This window comes from Hermetia illucens, chromosome 3 (genome assembly GCF_905115235.1).
Source record: "Hermetia illucens chromosome 3, iHerIll2.2.curated.20191125, whole genome shotgun sequence".
In the NCBI taxonomy this organism is placed as follows: Eukaryota; Metazoa; Arthropoda; class Insecta; order Diptera; family Stratiomyidae; genus Hermetia; species Hermetia illucens.
This window is the reverse complement of record NC_051851.1, coordinates 69,941,182-69,960,791: the sequence shown is the minus strand read 5'-3', so window position 1 is coordinate 69,960,791 and position 19,610 is coordinate 69,941,182. Positions and strand designations below refer to the sequence as shown.

The 19,610-nt window shown below is 37.7% G+C and overlaps 1 protein-coding gene across 16 annotated transcripts in view; it reads right to left on the bottom strand.

Moving 5' to 3' along the window:
- Positions 1-19,610, bottom strand: part of LOC119651965 (RNA-binding protein Nova-1) — a 278,014-nt gene that overhangs the window by 175,306 nt on the left and 83,098 nt on the right. For 15 of the 16 annotated variants that reach the window (XM_038055844.1, XM_038055833.1, XM_038055842.1 and 12 more), the window contains one exon: positions 2,556-2,567. The exons of the other annotated variant lie outside the window; for it this stretch is intronic. In XM_038055844.1, the coding sequence (XP_037911772.1) occupies positions 2,556-2,567 (12 nt within the window). The remainder of the gene's footprint in view (positions 1-2,555; positions 2,568-19,610) is intronic. 16 annotated transcript variants of the gene reach the window in all.

Here is a 19,610-nt window from a genome sequence, read left to right as displayed (position 1 = left end):
AAGTGACATATGATAGCGAAAAATATCACGTGCTGCACCGAGGTAAAAATTTTTAGGTTCAAATCGGAGTCTGCCAACGTTGTATCCTATCACCGACATTATTACTTCTTATTATCGATAACGTTCTTCATGCTGCCTTGTTCGGAGGACGTAGAAGAGTCCAATGGAATGAAACGTTTCCTGAAACACCTCGACTATACTGATAACGTCTGCTTGCTCTCTCACCGGGCCATGGACCTTGGCCAAATGGGTCTGGATTAGGTAAAACTGGGAAGTAGATTTGAACTGATCATAAACACGAACAAAACCAAGGTTTTCAATCTGACAGGTCAGCGCGTCTCTCTATCTGCGTTAATGGACAGAGCATCGAATGCGTCGATCAATTTGTATATCTAGGAAGCGTGGTTTCTCCCGATAGTGGTTCCGAACTGAATATTGCCTGACACATTAATAGCACTAGAAAATCGGGGAATGCAGTTATCTTAACACCAAGATCTAGTTGAGACCATTTTGCGTTAGTGTTCTTTCTGTGTTGCTATATGTGGGTAACATATGGAAAATGAACTCCAATGTTACCCAAACGCTTCAAGCTTTCATCAATACCTGTTTGCGTCACGTCATCGGCGTGCGCTGACCTGACACTATCTCAAATGAAGAACTTGGTAGATCTACGGGCCTGCCACCCGTACGCACTGTGATCGGAAGGCGAAAGTGGCAGCGTATAGGTCCCACTTTAAGGAGGAGCGACAATTCTCGGTTACGTCATGCAGTGAAATCCACTCTCCCAAGATAGTCAACTCTCCCAGATGGTCGCCCCGCACTGGCGTCTCGAAAAGTTATTGGGAAGCTGAAGGGCATTTCAGGTAACCGCGGGCGATGACGCGTACGTATGGTTGACGCGCTATACCCCACCAAGGGGTGAATGGCAACCGTATATTGTAAAATTATTTTATTAGTTTAAAAAGTTATCAATTTTGATTCCGTTTTAGGGCATGTGTGAAACAAAACCTTATTAATATCGATTCACCGTCTGCTTGTCTGCCACATACACACTTTCCTCCAAAACGGCAACATCGATCCAAACGAAATTTGGCGGACATATGACTGTGCACGCGTATACCATAACGAGTCAAATAAATTTACGCTGCGTTTAAAGGGGGCCCCGCGTTAATTTAAAGGGGGATGTAAACTTTTTAATCGAATATAGTTATGTGGGATATCAAATGAATACTCGATTCTTTCAGAAATTGATGTTAGTTTCGATATAAATTAAAAAAGCGGCGAGTGAGGAATGAAAATGTGGACACTTCAAGTGAGATGACTCATTTTCGGAAACTGACCAACCCAGAAATCTATAAAAAATCAGTGTGATGCGCTTATATCAAATCTGAACCTCAAAATATGTTCCATTCCGATATCTGCTCAAATAAATTTACTACTAATATAGTATATTACCAACTTTTTGAAATTGACTGAGCAACATAGAAGATAATGTCGCGTATACCACTGACAAGTTTTATGGAAATCCGGTTATTAGTTTCAAAGTTAGAGCAGTTCAAAACTATCAAGAAAGTGACGACACAATCAACGAGGATAATTGACATTCCAATGAAATATTAAAATTCTATTTATGAAGAATCTATTTTTCCCCAGCCTTTTTGTTGTATTTTAGGTGAATCTCTTCAGATTTGCTTATCATCTCGAATGCCTAGTGTGAAGCGCATAACGTTGCGTTATCAATAGATTGCATTCCAGATCAAATTATTTGTGTAAATGGCTTTTAAACAAATGGAGCCCAGTTGAATTTTTAACTATGTACACACGGAACCGTCATGCACTCATCATTCCTCACATAGAGAAACACAAAACTCTTTATACCGTGCATTGTAGTTAAATAAAATATAAAAAATTTTGGCTAATCGAATAAACAATTTTTGAGATTTTTTTTTCATTTTCGTATAGCAGTGCCTCATTTTTTAACCATACTGTATGTTATGTCCAAAAGTTACGAATTTTCCTTCAGTCTATACGGAAGAGAATAAAACTTTCTATAAAATGATCATAAAAAATTCAAATGGTAAATGTGAAAATATAAACATAAGCCGTTCTGGTATGTCCATTTTTTGACCTGTCTGTATCTAAAAATAGGCAATTGCATATTCAAGCCAAAGAAAATAATTCTTCTTTACTTATAGAACAAATTCAGCAAGGAACCTAGCAAATAAGTTAATTTTCTATCTCAATCTTTCTTCCATAATAAATCATGAAAATCTAAATAGGAAAAACCGAATATTTAGGAAACCTCGACAATATTTGACTAGTTGGAGGCTTTCAAATATTTATTGAAACTAAGTATAAATTACTGAAAAGGACATGATATTCAGATTCCCCAGTTCATATTATTAGTTTAAAATATTGTTTTAATATCAATTAATTGAAATTTTGATATTACCCGCTGACGCACCTTTCACTGCATTGAAATAATTTGCAGTTCCTGTGAAAATTCGCTAAAACTATAATTTGGCAATGATAAAATCAAAAATATCAATTTTTACCTGTCAGGTCGTCTGAAAATAAAAGAAAAGATAATCGTTTAGTTGTTGATTAAATTATCCAATTTTAATCTAGTTATAAATTAGAAAGGGATTATTTTGTGTTCGATTAGATAATCGAAAGATCGTTAGAGCTGGAATAAAATTCGGGATTATATTTTGAAATTTATTAACTTTGAAAGTCTCAATCTGATGATTTACTGTCAATTGCGTGTTTGTGTTCTTGTGGTGACAAGAGAGTTGTTCGGAGGCATCGACAAAAAAGTTGAATATGGGATTTCTCAGGTGTCATGATATTAACTCCGTTGCAGAATCAGTTAAATTTTATGTGATCCTTGAATAAATTTATCAAATTGTCTGTGCCATATTGAAAAATGTCTGAGTGTTCATTATCTCCAGAATATTTCAACCACCCAAGGCTTAACCTACCTAATTTAATGTGATTTATTCCCCATGTAATGGCCCAGCACAAGAACGTGAGTGAACATACGTCGATTTAGCGCTTCGTTACCCACTCTAATTAAAAAGCGCATTTGATTTACTTAATTAGAGTCCTTAATTAATAGAAAAGATTTTGAATTTAATTGACACTGCTACATCATGTCTGGATTGAATATATTTACAATAGCACGTCGCCGAGCTTCTGTGTTTTCATGAAAATTTCCTCAGGTACGGGAATAGGTTCAAGCTCAAACCACGAAGCGTGTTAATGAGGTATTCAAATAGTATATACTCGTGCATGCTTATGTAGGAATGAATGTTTCTGCAAACACGAAAGCTGAATGATTTTACATAAAAACATATATATATACACATTTTTAGAATTGCTTACATACATGTCTGTATATGTCATAAAAAGCTCCGAAATTCATACTTAGTGTTTGGAGAGAATATTTTTCTTTGCTGTCAAGAATAATGACACAAGTATGAATAGTCCTGGTATCTTCTCTCAACAGATATTCCACATTAGATTGTCCATTTGGTACATGTCAAGGCAAATATTACATTCATTTTCGGTCAATTCGCTACCCAAGTGGTCGAATGAAATTATCTGGAAGTACGACTAGCTTTGTCATGACCATTTTCGGTCTCTGTCCCATGACCTCCAAGAGAAAACAAATTAGGGAGTAATCATCAGAATTGGATTAAAACCCTCAATGCCCTTTGGCGAATATCCTGAATCTGAGCAAAAAGTCATAAACAGATCCAGTGTCTTTGAATATTCTGCCCAAATTCATCCTACTCTCTTTTCTAATAATATATTTTGTACCTGCTCCTCTGAACTCACCGGCTCATATACATTGTATGTCCGCACAGAGCACAGTACAGTGTCTATCAATTATTCGGCAAAAAAATGGAGAAATTCTATTTTTACCAGTAAGTAGATTTGAGATTATATGGGTGTTGCGTGTGAATTATACATCTCGGTGCCAAGGTTCCCCATGCGCCGGCAGCGTTCCACTGAGTTGGGAAAACTGAGGAGAACCTTTGTAACCTGTTGTTTTAATGATGAAATCTATACAGGCAGAAGTTTGAGTTGATGATGGATTATAATGATGATAAATCAAAGTTGGGAAAATGGTCGTTGAAATCGTTTCTATAATTAACTTTTTTACGTTGGAAAATATTCGAGTGAAGTGTAGTAGGTGCATAATTTGTCGAGGTTTGTTTTATGACTTATCTATTTGCCTATTTGTTTTGGAAGTATCCGTACAGATTAATTAATATTTATCAAGGTGAATGTTAAGCAATAATAGTACCAGTGAGTCAAAAAAAGCGGAAACCATTCTATCTTCGAGGCGAAATGTTTCAAAAACCAAAATCCGGTGGAGAGAAAATTAATAGATAAGGACCAGGTGCAAAAAACACATCGATTCCCATATGTTGAGGGTGAGGAAGCAGCTTCATAAGTGACAGATGTAAAAAGGAAGCGCCAAGAAATTTCGAAAAATATATTTTACTTTTCATTATCGTTTCCTTTTGACCTGATACCTTTTTCCCAGCGATATTCAATAACTTTGGTACCCTGCTGAGAACAGTCGAGCATAGCCGTCAATCCCAGATTCCAATTTTACTTTCCTGGAAAATCCTCTGCTAAAGAGTCGTCTTTAATGGGTGATATAAAACAAAACCTGATTAAAATTGGTTTATAGTGAATGACATGATTTTGAAGCGAACGAAAAGGTAGTTTTTTGCTCTGAATATGGCCGTGTGGGATATGAAATGAATATTTGACTGACACACCCCTACGATGCTGATTCTTTCCATTGTGATCCATCTAATTCGTAAAATTTTCAATCAATACAAGGAAATCAGCAGTTGGTGAAAAGTTATTGTTGTTTGTCTATCATTTGTATATTTGTGGAGATCTGCCGAAGGCAGGATATTGCTGTAAGGATAAAATCGACGAGATGGCCAATAACTGCAAAAATTGTAGGTTATCCCACACAGCCAACTAGAGGGGATGCATTGTAAACTTCGCTATTACCTGTAGCGAGTTGAGAACGTTGCTTTACCCTTCCATGCCTAGAAAGAAGTCTACATTCAAGCTCAGTTCTGCTACCCCGGTCTTCTTCTCACACATAAAGACAACTGACTTAGATAGTTTACTTAGTAACTATCTCCTAAAATTGCCTATTCAACGTCCTTCTCCTGCAGTCTTCGGAGGCTTATGAGAATCTGAGAACATCCCCGTTAAAGAAAACCTTACTAAAGTATTTTCACCTGAAATCTTAATGGGCCGGGCAACTGTTTATGAAGTAAGGGCAGCTTGTGGTCTTCCCCACGCTCGAGACTACCACCCCGATTTTTCCCATGGGGTGCTTTAAGGAACAGTGCCCTGCTAAAAGCGGTACTAGCATCTGTTATGTCCTATTCCTTAAGGGACAATAAAAATGCCGCTCTGGAGGGGTTGCGTTCTTTTGCGAGGATTTTCGCTTGTCAGGAGTAGTTCAAATTATTCTATTCTGCTGGGTGAATCCTTTAACCTTCAGCACAGGTGTGATTCTGGTATGACGGATGCCAAGCGCTGGCATTGGTCTTACCGTTATGGATCCATACCCTTGGCAAGCAAATCTATCAGCTTCCTCTTTACTACCGATGTTCCAGTGCCCTGGCATCTACCTAAGTTTCAGCAGTAACTGGCTTGATATGTTAGTAACATTTAATGCTGATAACGCTACCTTCCTGTCGGAACAGATTCGAACGGTTCAACACTATTTTTGTCGCCAATAGACCATAATCGAGTTTTCCGAAAACACCTTTAAGCGTACGTTTCCTATGCTCGATCCGTCGGTGTCCCTGTAAAGACTCGTGGAGTTGAAAGGTGCTTCTAAATATTTGACTCTTTGCACCAGCTGAATTTCCACCCCTGATAACGTGGGTTGTATCTAGTTGCTCAACCTAACGTTCCTAGTTAACATAACTAGTCTAGTCTCCCTAGCTTTCGTGGTGAGTCTTGCATTCAGTGGTCACATACTGTATGTGCAAACTTGTCGATAATTATTACCGCTGTATCGGGCACAAAGACCTTTGTGTCCGCCAAGAGCCATGACATGATTCCCATTGCCGGGAGCCATAACAGAGAAGAGAGAACCGCTCCTTATGGGCAGCCTTTAAGGCATTCTGCCTTAATAGACTTCTGAATCCATTCCATGCTGCCTTGTCCCCCCATTGGCGCAAATGAGCATAACTGAATGCAAATTTGATATCCATGAAGGCGTATTCCTTTTCACTCAACCAATACTATTATAATGTCTCATAATCCAGTCTCTCGATTGAGAGCTGTATGCGTCTGTCGGTTCTGAGCTGAGGCTTTGGATGCTGGTAAGTGCATTTCAAGCAAATGATTTGTCGGTTTTTCATCGCTTTCTGTGTATCCCCCGGTCTATAAACGTAGATAACCCAGTTGTTGGCTACGTTTTTTTGACAAAGATCTGTTTCAACTTCAGGGCCGCTTCAAGTGAGTTAGTTTCTTGGCAAAAGCGTCTCCATGATGATCATTTAGCCGACCTTATGTTGTCAAGCTTTTTGAGTCTGTTTGGACCGATTCTACCCAATAGTTAAATGAGACTTCAAAATTTGGGATCATAACAGCATTAAGGATCATAACAATGAAACTAAAGCAGAGTATCACTGAAAGTGAAGTAGGATAAAATAACAATAAGTGTGGATGTTATTTGATATTTAAATAAGTACGCATCTTACGCACTCCTTAAAGAGCGTGGATTCTTTCCAAGGAAATTAACAGAATTTTAAATGTACAAAGTTTGGTATCCTTTCGGCTATCTGCAAATTATAATTCTTTTTCAAGCGCCCCGGGTTGTAAATAATCAATTAATTGCCAGTTAAATACTCTAGACCTCTCCTCGCCATGGAAAGATTAAATTCTTATGAAAGTATTCAAGCAACTTACAAAGAAGAGTGAATAATAAATTTCAAAGAATTCTGATTGATTTTTTTAATAACTGACATAAAATCTTAAGCCATTTTTTTTCGACAAATAACTTTCCTTCAATAGTATTATCGAATACCTCACAAGGAAAATAATTCGATTTCCGTCCAACTGAATGTCTTTACTAAAAATATGTTTTCCAAGCTAAATATTTTCATTCATTGATTGTAGGTCAATGTGGTCGTGTTCCGATTGGAATCATATTTTTCACAAGAAACTCATCATCCACCCCTTTCAAATGTCCTTCGCGGTAGTTTCCTGGCCGCAAAAAACTTTATAGGTCATGTTGACATGGTCCAAATGAACATTTTCTCTTATTTCTAAGCCCACTAAATGCTAGGACTATTGTCCAGATATGTGATCAAATTGATTTTTGCCAGAACAATAAAATCATTCATCCCCGAAAACCATTTATTATCTTTGTTATTTCCTGACTCTATTGCTATTGTCCCGTTTTGAAAATTATTCCCACGTGGGTTGTGGCACACGGAATGAAAGTGTTTCCATTCAATTCAGCTCGAATTTGAGAGTGTTTGAGCTTTCGAATTGAAAACAATTGGAAGTGAACAATAGTTTTCATTAAGGTTGTCTGCAATAACAATGATAGTGATAGAATATAGATGAAGCTTATGCGAAAGTCTTTAGTGATCCCAGCGTTTCTGAGATTTATTTCTAAGGAACGTTAGTGGAAGGTGAATATTTGGGTGGGGTGCAGTCTCACAGGGTCAGTCTTACTAATTTGTCTGCACTGGAGAGTAGGTGAGGCTTCGTCGTCATTGACGATAAGTTTTGTCAGGCAGAATATTGCAGAAAGTCCTAGCATAATTATGAGCAGCCTATGTTGGTAAACTCCTAAAAATTATTTCATATCATCAACGATCAGGACGATAAACTTCAGAAAGGAAGGGTCTGAAATATGAAGTTTAGGTGTATGTTGATGGTAAGGATAGGATAGGTGAAACCAAAATCTATGACGTTAAGGAATTGATTTACTTCAATTCTAATTATTTTGAGCAACCCTCAACTCATATAAATTAGAAGAACAAGTTTCCATTATGAGTAAACATACATATATGTATATGATCTAATAATAGGGTTAAAGGAAGACAAACCAGGAAATAACGGTAGAATAAGATGACTACTTTAGTGCACAGAGAACCCTTTGACAATAGGTTTGACGAAAAAAAAATACTTGAGTGACATTCCGGGGAAGCAGAAGGCCGAGAGGACCATTGAGCTCCCCGAGAACTATGTTACCCTCACACGCAGCATACAAATCTGAGCCGAATATCTTCCTGAGAACTTGGAAACGTCGAAGCGCACACGGTAGTAAGGAAGAGGTAGGCTCGCTGGTTGCAAACCAAAAATCGAAACGGATTTATCTCCCGGAAGACGTTCAATTGATATTAAGTGAAATTGCAATTCGCATAGATATGTTGGGGGATACAAATTTGGTGGAATATATATATATGTGTGATTTTTAAATAGATCGTGCTTCAATTTCGTTGTCTTCACACTTAATGCAATGGACCTGATAAGCCCGCAGCTGCAGACCAACACAAACATCATTGACCTGACGGAATTTCAATTTGAGGCAATAAATTCGAAAAGCTAACGTTCACTAACTTGGCCAAAGCACCATAAGTTTTGCATCTGCTCACCGCTGGTGAACTATGAGGAAGTCTGTGTTCTATTCGTAAGACTTGCGACCTATAGGATGGTACTGTTTATTGTTTAGAGGGAAGTCCCTTTGCTGTGCTAACAGGCGAGGAGCGTATGTTTCTCTACGGAGAGTGGAATGAAGAAGTCTACGGGAAGGTAACCGCTGAAATTCAAGGACATATGGATCAACTCTGCAAGCTAATAAAGGTTATACAAGAGTTGAAACACGTATCAAGGAGAAGTTAATGAGTTTACTCGATATCGAAATAACTGAACGGAATCGCTTGAAATAGGTGTAGCGATAAAAGAAATAGAATAGAAAATCAACCTTCTGGTTCCTTGTGGAAGTTTATGGAAAGATTGTGTACTTTGGTCAAGCGAAATTTTCGTTTGTGTAGCCTTCACTTGGTAATGCTGCCCTTAAATGTTTTGAATATGTGGCATTTGTTATCATAGCGTCCAGATTTGTGTAGATGAGAAACTTCATGATAGAAGTTGGAGTTGTGTGTGTCGCTACCGAGAGTGTTTGATGAAAGCTAGTCTCGTATTTTCTTATTGCATAGATGGCAACTCAGATAATTCAAATATACCGCATGGAACTGACGAAGAAAAGAATAATTAATAATAGTATTTGAACACTAATCAAAATACTTTCACAGAAAATGGACACTTGAAAGTAATATAAAATGTATTCTCCTTATTTTGTTTGTAAAGTTGTCAAATAGGGAAGGAGTGTTGGAATGTATGAAGGGATAGGTAAGGGTAGGTATCAGCGGTCACTCTGACGATCCCAATTAGCGTTGCGGTGCGCTGTTTTGATGCCAAAAACTTGGAAAACCATCGCTGTTGCGAGAGGGATAAAGAGAGCACAATCCCACTGGCTCAGATCTTCAGAGTGTTGTTTACCTAGAGTCCGTACCCTCACTCTAGCTAGAGTTGAGCAATCTTAAACGAAATGCCTGATGGTTGCTCCCTTCTCTCCGCAATTCCAGGCGAATCTCGCGGCATGCGGGCCAGCGGGCAAAACGTCGTATTCCTGTAAGCATTTGCACGCATTTGGCGCGAAAGATTTCGTGATTTGATTTTGTTATAGGCAGGTCAAATCCTCTTCGACTTAGCGCAGCTGGTGACAACGTAAATACATGAAATTCGTCAGTTTCTTTTTATATACGAATTATTATTTAATTTTTACCATAAGCCAATTTAGTAAATAAACCGTACTAGGAGATTCTCCCTATTTTAAAGCCGGAGCAACGTAAACCTACACACAAACACCAAAAATGGCAAACACTTTGGAAAGGATAGTCCTTTGCAGAATATTGCAAGGAATTTATATTGGAGATGAATGGCACGTCATGTACAATAAGCAGCTGTTAAAAGTTAGGGTGAGTTAGAAGTCTTGACTCCATTGGAATGTTCGTATACAGCATTGGAAACCAGAATACCCAAAAGGCCATTTAAATAGAGAATTGACAGAAGTCGACTGTTGAAAAAACCAATAGGAAAATGGCGAAATGGAGGTATAAAGAATTGGGACTAGTGGCACTAGATTGAAACAATTAGATGAAGGAAGCCAAAATCCGAAGTGGGACGTTGTGTCGCAAAGAGGACGTTGGGTTCTGTATAAAGTCTCTATTTTAAAAAGTAATAGTTTTTCCGGATAGTAGTCAAAGCACACGGGTAATGTGCTCAGTCCTCGGTCGAAAGCGTATTCTGAGTGATCCAGCAAAATTTATGAGCTGTTCAGAATGAAAAAATTATCAACATGTCAAAACTTTTGAGAAGCATGATTAATGAGGTAGTTACCTTTTCATTAAACTAAAATGTAAAGCAAAATTGCATTTGAGACTTCAGAGCTGGTTATTTTCCCTGCTGCGTCGGCAGACCTTTCCTACTTCTTGAAAGAAATTGCAACATGTAGGTTGTATCTAGAAAATTTTTTCGTGGCAACTATGAAGAATACACAAAAGTCATGAACCAAAGGTACAAGAAAAAGTTTACAACCGTTAATAGATAGGCATCACTTCATTCGAATTTATGGAACAAAACAAAAACAGGCGGCTTTAGTTAACTCTCTATGGGTTTACGATCAGTTTACATAAGGCGGTACTGGAAAGATGAGATAGTGACTGTTCTGAGACTGGTTAATTCAGTTTTGTTTGAGCACACGTCCAAGATCGAAACCAATAAACAAAGCCAAACGAAATGATAAGGCCGAAAACGAAAGCTAGGCGATGATACTGTAACAGTCAACTATTTTGATATGAAAGATGCACCCCGCTCTGGAAACCCAACTTTCGAAAATGTCCATAAAATCACCGCCATGCACTGTTTCGATTACGCGGAAGCTAAACGGTTTGTTGCACCGTTTAGAACCTTTTGAATAAGGTTGGATTTAAAAAGGAACCTGACGTATAAATGTCGCTTGGAATGATGCCAAAAAACCTTATGGATCGAATTTTCATCTACGAATCGTTGTTGAATCGTAACAAAATTTATTCATTTCTGAAACGAATGGTAACTGCTGATGGAGAGGGAATTGCTTACAGCAATGTCAAGCAACCATCATAATGAGCCTGGGCAAACGATGCCTAAAACACGATTAACGATCAAGAAAGTTTTGCTGTGTGCTTCTTGGGAATTATGTACTGAAAGTCCTGGGGGTTTAACTTGAGTACCTGCCGTGTAGGCATAATCCCACGGTCCTTTATGGACACGGATTGATTGACTACAATCAGAGCCCCGCCATAACTAGCACAGCGGTACTGGTTTATATTGAGTGCAGGCTCAGCATTCATACCAGTGGATGCGAGGCCTATCTAACACCTGTGCCGCAACTAAGGGTTACGGCACCCGAGTTGTACAGCGCAACTCCACGCTTGAGCTCCAGGAATTCTCCTGGAGCATATGCTTTCAGAGGGCCATCCCGGTTCATATGGTACCAGATAACCTCCGGTGAGACTTCGTTGCAGAGCCACTTCAGATGAGTACCTTGCAGACTCGGATCTGATCCTGGTTAACTGGAATCAGCCCGAAGCGGAAAAAAGAATTATGTACTATGGGAATTATGTACTATGAGTTGCTCCCCTACGCAAAACTCTTAATTCGCACCTATTCTGGTAACAATTGAAAAATCGACAGTAACTCGCCAGAAGCCCCACCGAGAAGTTGGGTTGGGAGGTTTTAATGCCCCTATCTTATATTCTAGATCTGGCCACAAATGATGAGCGATTTTGCTGGTGGAAAACTCGGTCTAGGTTGGTGAAAATCGACTGTTCTAGTTTTTTGACAATAGAGAGACTTAATGCTCCTTCAAAATGGCAACAAGTTGCAGAATAAAGAGCCTAACCTAAATTAAAACATTCTAGGTATGGTAAACAAGTTGAAAGCCTTCATTGAAACATTCGGTTACTATTTCAGATTTTAGTGAGTAATAACCAAAATTTCGGAGAAACATTGCAACAATGTTTAATAAAAAATAATTAATTAAGAGACAATATTGAGGAATCCTGAAATAGGTAGATGTACATCCATGGGGAGCAACTTTCTCCCACTTTTTAGAGTCCACGGACCGCTCTGATTTGGGCTAGTACTTAATCTTTAAAAAAATGACTTGCGGTTTCGTCCAGGGAGGAGGCTCATCTCTATGTTCTCTTCATATAAACTGGCACATCGTGGGTGCGAATTATATCAAACGAAACAAGTCGGCGAAGCAGAACTCAATTTATTGGTTGAGAATTGAGGGAACTCACAATCCGAGCAATTGGAGAGCAACTTAATCCCACCGTTTGTGGCCCACGGACTTCTCTGATTTGCGCTAGTAGCCAATCTTTTATAACCATATATAAGACCATAAACAAGAGATGATCTACGATACGGGATAATTTTCTGATTCTTTTTAACAACAGTGTCTAGTAGTTCTAAGCTCTTCGCTTCTTCATATCCATATTAGTTTATCACCTTTTTCCAGCGATATTCTCGATTACATCAGAAGCAGGCAACGTCAGGACCGAAAACCAACCAACCAACAACATCACACCGCACTGGCCAAACGGGAAGAATAAAGATAGGAGACTACAACTTTGAGACCGTTGATAATTTCTCCTATCTAGGGTCGAAAATCACAACCGATAACAGCTACGATGATGAAATCCGCGCACGGTTGTTGGCAGCCAACAGAGCCTATTTCAACTTACAAAAACTGTTCCATTCGAAACGTCTCACCATAGGGTCAAAGCTCTTACTGTACAAGACAATGATCTTGCCAGTCCTCATGTATTCCTCGGAGACCTGGGTTCTTAGCAAGAAGAATTGCGAACTCTTGGCCGCGTTCGAGAGAAGAATTCTCCGAAGAAGTTTTGACCCCCTACATGAGGATGGACGATTAGCCTACATGATGACGAAATCTATGAGCGAAACCTTGACCGTCAGATTGTGGATAAAATCCGGCTCAATAGGTTATGGATGAGGATGATCCCACCCGGAAAGTCTATAAGGGCAATATCTATGGTAGAAAAAGAAAAAGAAGACGAGGCAGACCCTGGCTGAGATGGAGCGATGGCGTAGGTCAGGACACCAGACAGCTTTTACGGATATCGAATTGGTGGACCTCGGTGCAAAACTGGGATGTCTGGAGTTCCTTATTAAGGCAGGCCTAGACCGGATACCGGTTGTTGCGTCGTTGATGATGATGCATTTGTGTATCTTAGCTTGAGCCTTTAATACCATTATGAAGTCAACATCTACTGAGGTTTTATAACACAAATCTCCATTTTCCTTGAAGTGATTTTTTGGTTATTGATATTGGCGATTTTGTGGTCCCATTCGAATGGAACTGGAACACCTGCGACCAGGCACGTACGGCATGAATCTAAAATAATTTGCGAAAATTTTCGATTTTGAGAAAAGTTCTCGCATTTGTTTCCAATAAACATAAATTGAAAATAGCACTTGACATCTCATAAAGCCACTTGAAATTTTTTTAATTTACCATTTTCCAATTAGTTAAGATTCTCTTATTTCGCGTGAAAGAATTTCGCTAATTTACTTGATGTCAATCCTCAACAAGCAACAATCTGTTCCATCACTCTAAGTCAACATACTGAATTTCAGAAAACATATTTCCAATAAATCTGTACATAATATGCGTAGAATTCAAGAAAAAATATAAAAATAAAATTATAACCAGAACATATCTCCGGCATGATGAGTGTGCCTCACGAAAGTGGGCGTAATTGATAGTGGCGATGCGAACCCGTAAGCAAATGTCTAATAAATTAAATTATTATTATTTTAATGACAGGCTTTGTTTAAGGTGCCATATCAATAGCAAACACAATCATTAATAATTTGATGGTTCTTCATTCATAATCGGTGCGAGTGGGAATGTTTACCAGATTCACCATGAAGGCCAAAGGGTCTGCTTTCGGAGATTGTTGGGTTACTACAACTGTATGGCACCTTGCCAATTGCTCAATATCTTTTATGACAAAGGCCTTTGGGACGCTTCTTTTTAGATAGTTAAATTGTGGAACGACTTTTCGTCTTTGATGTGGCTATATGTATATGTATACATATCAATCCATCAGATGTTTTAACTTTAAAGTGGTATCGATCTTCATAGAAACATCATCCGCTAAAAGTGTTTTAAGAAATTTGGGCCAACCATAAATTGGAAAACTTAATTTGTATAGTGTTTGGAAAGGGCGACACCGTCAAGGATAGGAAACAATAATGCTTCGAATGAAGAAACATTTTATATATTGACATTTCAATTTTCGTAAACTTGTAGAGCGTCGCCGATTTTTGAAAATTTTAATGGCAATGGCCAAGGCATTAATAAATATTTTAAAAATGTAATACCAGCTCGAGAATTAAGCTATTTCCATTTTCGACTCTCAACTTAAATTTTGAATAGAATCTATGATTTGACATTTGGGCGCAAGATATATTGTAAATATTGGAAACAAAGCGAAACGTGAAGATGAATTTTGTACTAAAATTTTCTACGAAACGTTTCTCCTGTTTAGATCACGAGGGAGCACCAAATTGGAAATATTTCACATGATACGCACTTTTACGCTCTGAAACATATTTCGAATTCCTCGCCCGTTTTTTGACAACAATCCAAGAACAAAAATCCACTTTCTCCCATGTTAATGCCTTCGCCAATATAGCATTCTTCGGACATTTGATAGCTTGAATATCTAACGCCAAAAAAATTTGTTCAAAGTACTTTTTCTTAAAATGCAAAATGATTTTGTTGCTTTAATTCTATTTCCAAGTTTTCTTTGTTAGAAAATTTATATGTTGAGGTGTTTTGGCAAATTTCGTACGTGCGTAAAAAATAAAAAAGTTTCGAATAAATCAAGAAGATAAAAAGCCACAGGAGAGTAGCGCCGCGTATCATAAGCTGAGTGGCGGAAAATTGTGGAGAGATGAAAAATATTCTGGGGATTCTATGGTTAACTTGATGTTTTCATTTCAAACAATACAAACGTTTCGAAGATTCACAGAAAAGATAGAAATATACTTTATTTTCATAAGGTCGCTATTTTGGGATCGTATGGATCGGGGGCTCGTTAACTATTGAAAGATGTGAGAATTGGATGTGAAAATCTATGTTTAACAATGAGCGCTGAGTGCATTTAAAAGGGGTCAAAGTTGACTCTGGCAATATAAATGTTTGAACTATAAGAAATACATTTCCAAAGACAATCTTCTGTATTCTAGGACAAATTTGGACAAATATCATCAGTATTATGGGTTATGATAGGAATCAATTGCGTTTTGCAAAAAAGCTGAAATGGAAATTGACCGAAGAAACTAGGAATCGAAATTCAAAACGCAACTTTCTGTTGGTAAAATTTTGAGTAAAATAAAATCTTTTTATCATTTGTTTCAAAACAGAGATTTTACTTGAAAGGAGGCTATTAACTGGCATAAAATTTGATGCACATATTGACACTATTATGCTTTAAGCTCGTAATGAATAACATAATTTGTGTTGAGCCGACGTACGAAGAAGGATGGTCGTAAAAGATTTCTTGCACTAATAAGTCGTAAAAATAAAGCAAGTCTGAATTATTATTTTCGAAGAAACTACTACAGCTAAAAACGGGAGGAAGGACTCTTATTAAATAATAGTCAAAATCAATACAATTTTCGAATGTGAAAAGGTTAGGAAGAGGTATCTTCAGTTAGAGAGCAACTTATTCCTACTGTTTTTTGTCGACGAACCCCTTTTGAGATAGTACCCACAATTTAGGAATGAAACTGACTTGTCGTTTAGTCGAAAACAGAGGCGTCGTGGACTACCAACATTGAAGCAAGTCACTTCCCTCAATCCGCAAACAAAAAAAATTAAGGTTTACTTCGAGTAACTTAGTTCTGAATTTATTAGATAGTTTTCCCTTCAATATAATTCACACCAATCTTATTTTTGCGAATTTATATAGAGCAGCAAATAACAACCGATAATCACAATCACACTGCTCCAAGGGCAGAAGTGAGGCAACTTCTGATTGGTTGCCTCGACTTGGAAGAAAACGGAAATCGTCTCTTCTTTAAGGAAAATAGAAATAGGAAAAAAATATACGAAAATACTGTTTATAGTTTATGGTCCACAAAGATGTAAAGAAGAATTACACATTCGTAAACAAACCGTATCAAACGTTCATGAAGGAGCAAATATGGTTTGTAATATTTAATAGGAGACGTTTGAAACTGGAAATATCGTAATTCATACACAGGCCTTTATGAAATACCAAACGGAAGACAGAAAGGAAGTAGAAAGGATGTTAGCGGAACTTTGCAGACTTCAAATGGAACCAGTAGTAACACTCTACATTCCGGGAATTGGATAGTAAACCTGTGTACTAGCTACTCGTACCTACGAGCGTCCGGCCTGATTAGAGGGGTATTCGACTGGTCCTGGACTTTTATCCGGAGCCCAGAATCAAAATTTCAGTGAAAGAAAAAAGGATAATGTGGAGCCCGGCATAATTTTAACCCAAATCCGTATAATTCTCATCGCGGTACCGGATTTTCGCCCTTCGGCCTCGACGAGCGCATGTAAATATAATACGTAAGGTATAGAAGAAAAACTAACAAAGGCGAATTTATTGACCTTATGAGAAAAACTATTACATGATTCGTTTAAATCGGTGTAAAAGGTCTTGAACCAGTCGGTGAAAAACATGTAGAAAGCACGGCAAAATAATAAGATTATTGTTATTTATTATATTGTTCTTAAAATTGGTTCTACGGCCCGTAAACATTTTCATTGCATTCTTCAAACTTTCAAGGTTTTTTTTTATTCCTCGGATTCAATGGGATCTTAATTAATCAGTTCTTGCACTAGTAATTTTAACGAAGCTTCATTTCAGCATCAGCGCCTGCAATATTGGGTAAGTGTTTGTCGAAACCTCATCCATATTTGGTTAATTTCCCATTAAATAACATTCAATTCGCTCAAAGAACTGTAGACATACTTTTCATCATATGCTGCGGAAATATTCCGTAGGCCTGCAGGAAAACTGGAAATTTTACAGAAAAACTGGGCCTGCGGTGAAAATTATGAGAGCGCCTTATTATCTATCACTTTCTTCGTTGAAATATCTTTTCTCAGCCTTCCAGAAAACTTCGTCAGCTCTGACTAAGTACCTTGTTTTGAATGATAGCTTGACTAAGAAAAAGAACTTCCTAAGGAAATATGGCATCGAAGTGATATCTGGCAGCAGACCACATCAACTGAAGACACGATTAAAAAGCATCAAGGACCCCAAGGAAGATAGCGAGAAAAGCGGAATCTATCAGAAAACCTGCACCGATTGTGAAAAATCTTATATAGGGCAAACTAGATGATTAATAACAACGAGGTTCATCGGGCATATAAGGGAAGCAATTCTGGCGAAAGGAAAAAGCAGACCAACATATGCCCTCAAATCATTGGTAGCCAGACACATCATCGAGGAGAAACATACAATAACGGAGGTTAATGACTTCCGCAAATTGGAGGCATTAGAGAGTTTCATCATTCATAAGATATGGGAGAAAAAAGGATTAACAGTGAATGTCAACAGTTGGTTTTTTGGATTAATTAGGTACCTAGCAATTAAGGTCTGGATTTATGTATTAAGGACAAACTGAGCCATGAGCAGCTCAGACGAAAACCAAATTGAAGAAAAGGACAACTGGCCCTGGAAATACCGGTATATGAGGAATAAAAAAATTCACTATTCAATATTAAAAAAAAAATTTCTGTTTTTTTATTCATTATAAAATAAGCCGAAAAAACGACAGACCCAACCGAAGTAATATGAACCCTTTGCAAAGTTTGATCTTCAATAGAAGAATGTAACTGTACGTATGATATTGTTATTTAGAGAAATGGATTATAAAACAAATTATAAATTCACCCTTCATTGTCATTGCCTTTCTCATTTTTTCTGGACTTCAGTATTACTGTTTCATTTAAGTTGAATAATAATAATTTAATCCGTCCACCGCTTACTGTGTACATATAGTGCTATGGCGCGCTCTTTAGCTCAGTAGAATCCCCCCCCCCCACTCTTCCAGTTTCGACACTCGGAAAATATTGTTGGACGTAATCCGGGGATCGGTTGTAATAAAATCATATTTTTTTCCAAACAAAAATCTTATAAATGAAAGATTTGTCTAAACACCTTTTCTATGTGGTCGTTATGATTGGAGCTTCTATTCTCATAAGAAGCCAAACCATCGAAAGAAATCATCTAAGTAAAGTTAAATTAACTGGGGTGAAAGAGCTAAAAAGATGGGGAAATTTTTCTTCATTTCCTTCATACTTTTATTGATGTATTTTTAATATATAGTTTCGTTATGGAGCTTGCCACTTTTTAAATTGAATGCGTACGATGTTGTGGCAAACAAATGAAACACAAAGGTCGATTATATGCCAACAAAAGTTTTTTGAATTCCTAATATATTTTTGTACGTTGGGAGCTTAATAAAGCCATACATCAGCAAACCATGGTGCTAGCCTTGTTCACCTATTACCATCCACTGTCGCCTCTTAATTAACAAAATTAACGCAATCGTGTCAAACAACATCGCACCATTGCTCTTGCATAAAGCAAACAATTTACGCATTCAATATCCAATGTCGGCCCGCCTCGTAAAAAATTATAGTTGCAATCATTAAATTAGCTGGCGTTATAGCCTTCTAATCGTCTTGCATTACTCAATCTTAGGATTTATATAGAAAAGTCTGAAATTCCCATGGCATGCTATCATTCAGCCTCCCATATGAATAACACTGACTGGCTGCTTCCAGCAACAAGTCATAAAACCGCCTGAAGAATACATAAATATGTATATTCCGTCTTCATCTCCGGCAGGCAATCTTTAAGATACAAGTAACGTCGAGATGATCTAAACATGCTGAAGGCAATTAGCGTATCTACGCAGTTCAGACAGCAGCAGTTATTTTATGGAACTTCTGTTTGGACAAATCATGCCGTACGCAGGTACTCAGGTCCACTCTTCCTTTCAAATCTAGCCAAATGTCACGATTGGTCAATACTGACGTTGCGAAAGGCACCGGTGAGTTGTTTCTATGTTACCTAACTGTAACCTATCCTCTATTTGAAGACTTCCAAGCATAACTAAAATTCGATTAGGTCCGATATGAGCTTATTTTCTCATCTATGTTACGTCTGAGCACTATTTCTAGAGGAATAGGTCATCTCCGTGACTCTGAATCAAATTTGCATTATATTTCGATTTCGATTTTTTCCTCTTCCCATTCCCTTTCGATTTGCTTAAGTATTAAAGGTGTATCTAAGCTGGGAGGCTGTAAAATTATTTTTTTAGAAGCTGTTGAAACTCGGTAAAATAAGGTTCGTAAGGAAATTTCAAAGAGTAACATAAGACAGTAATGGTGGGTATGAAAATTCACCGGA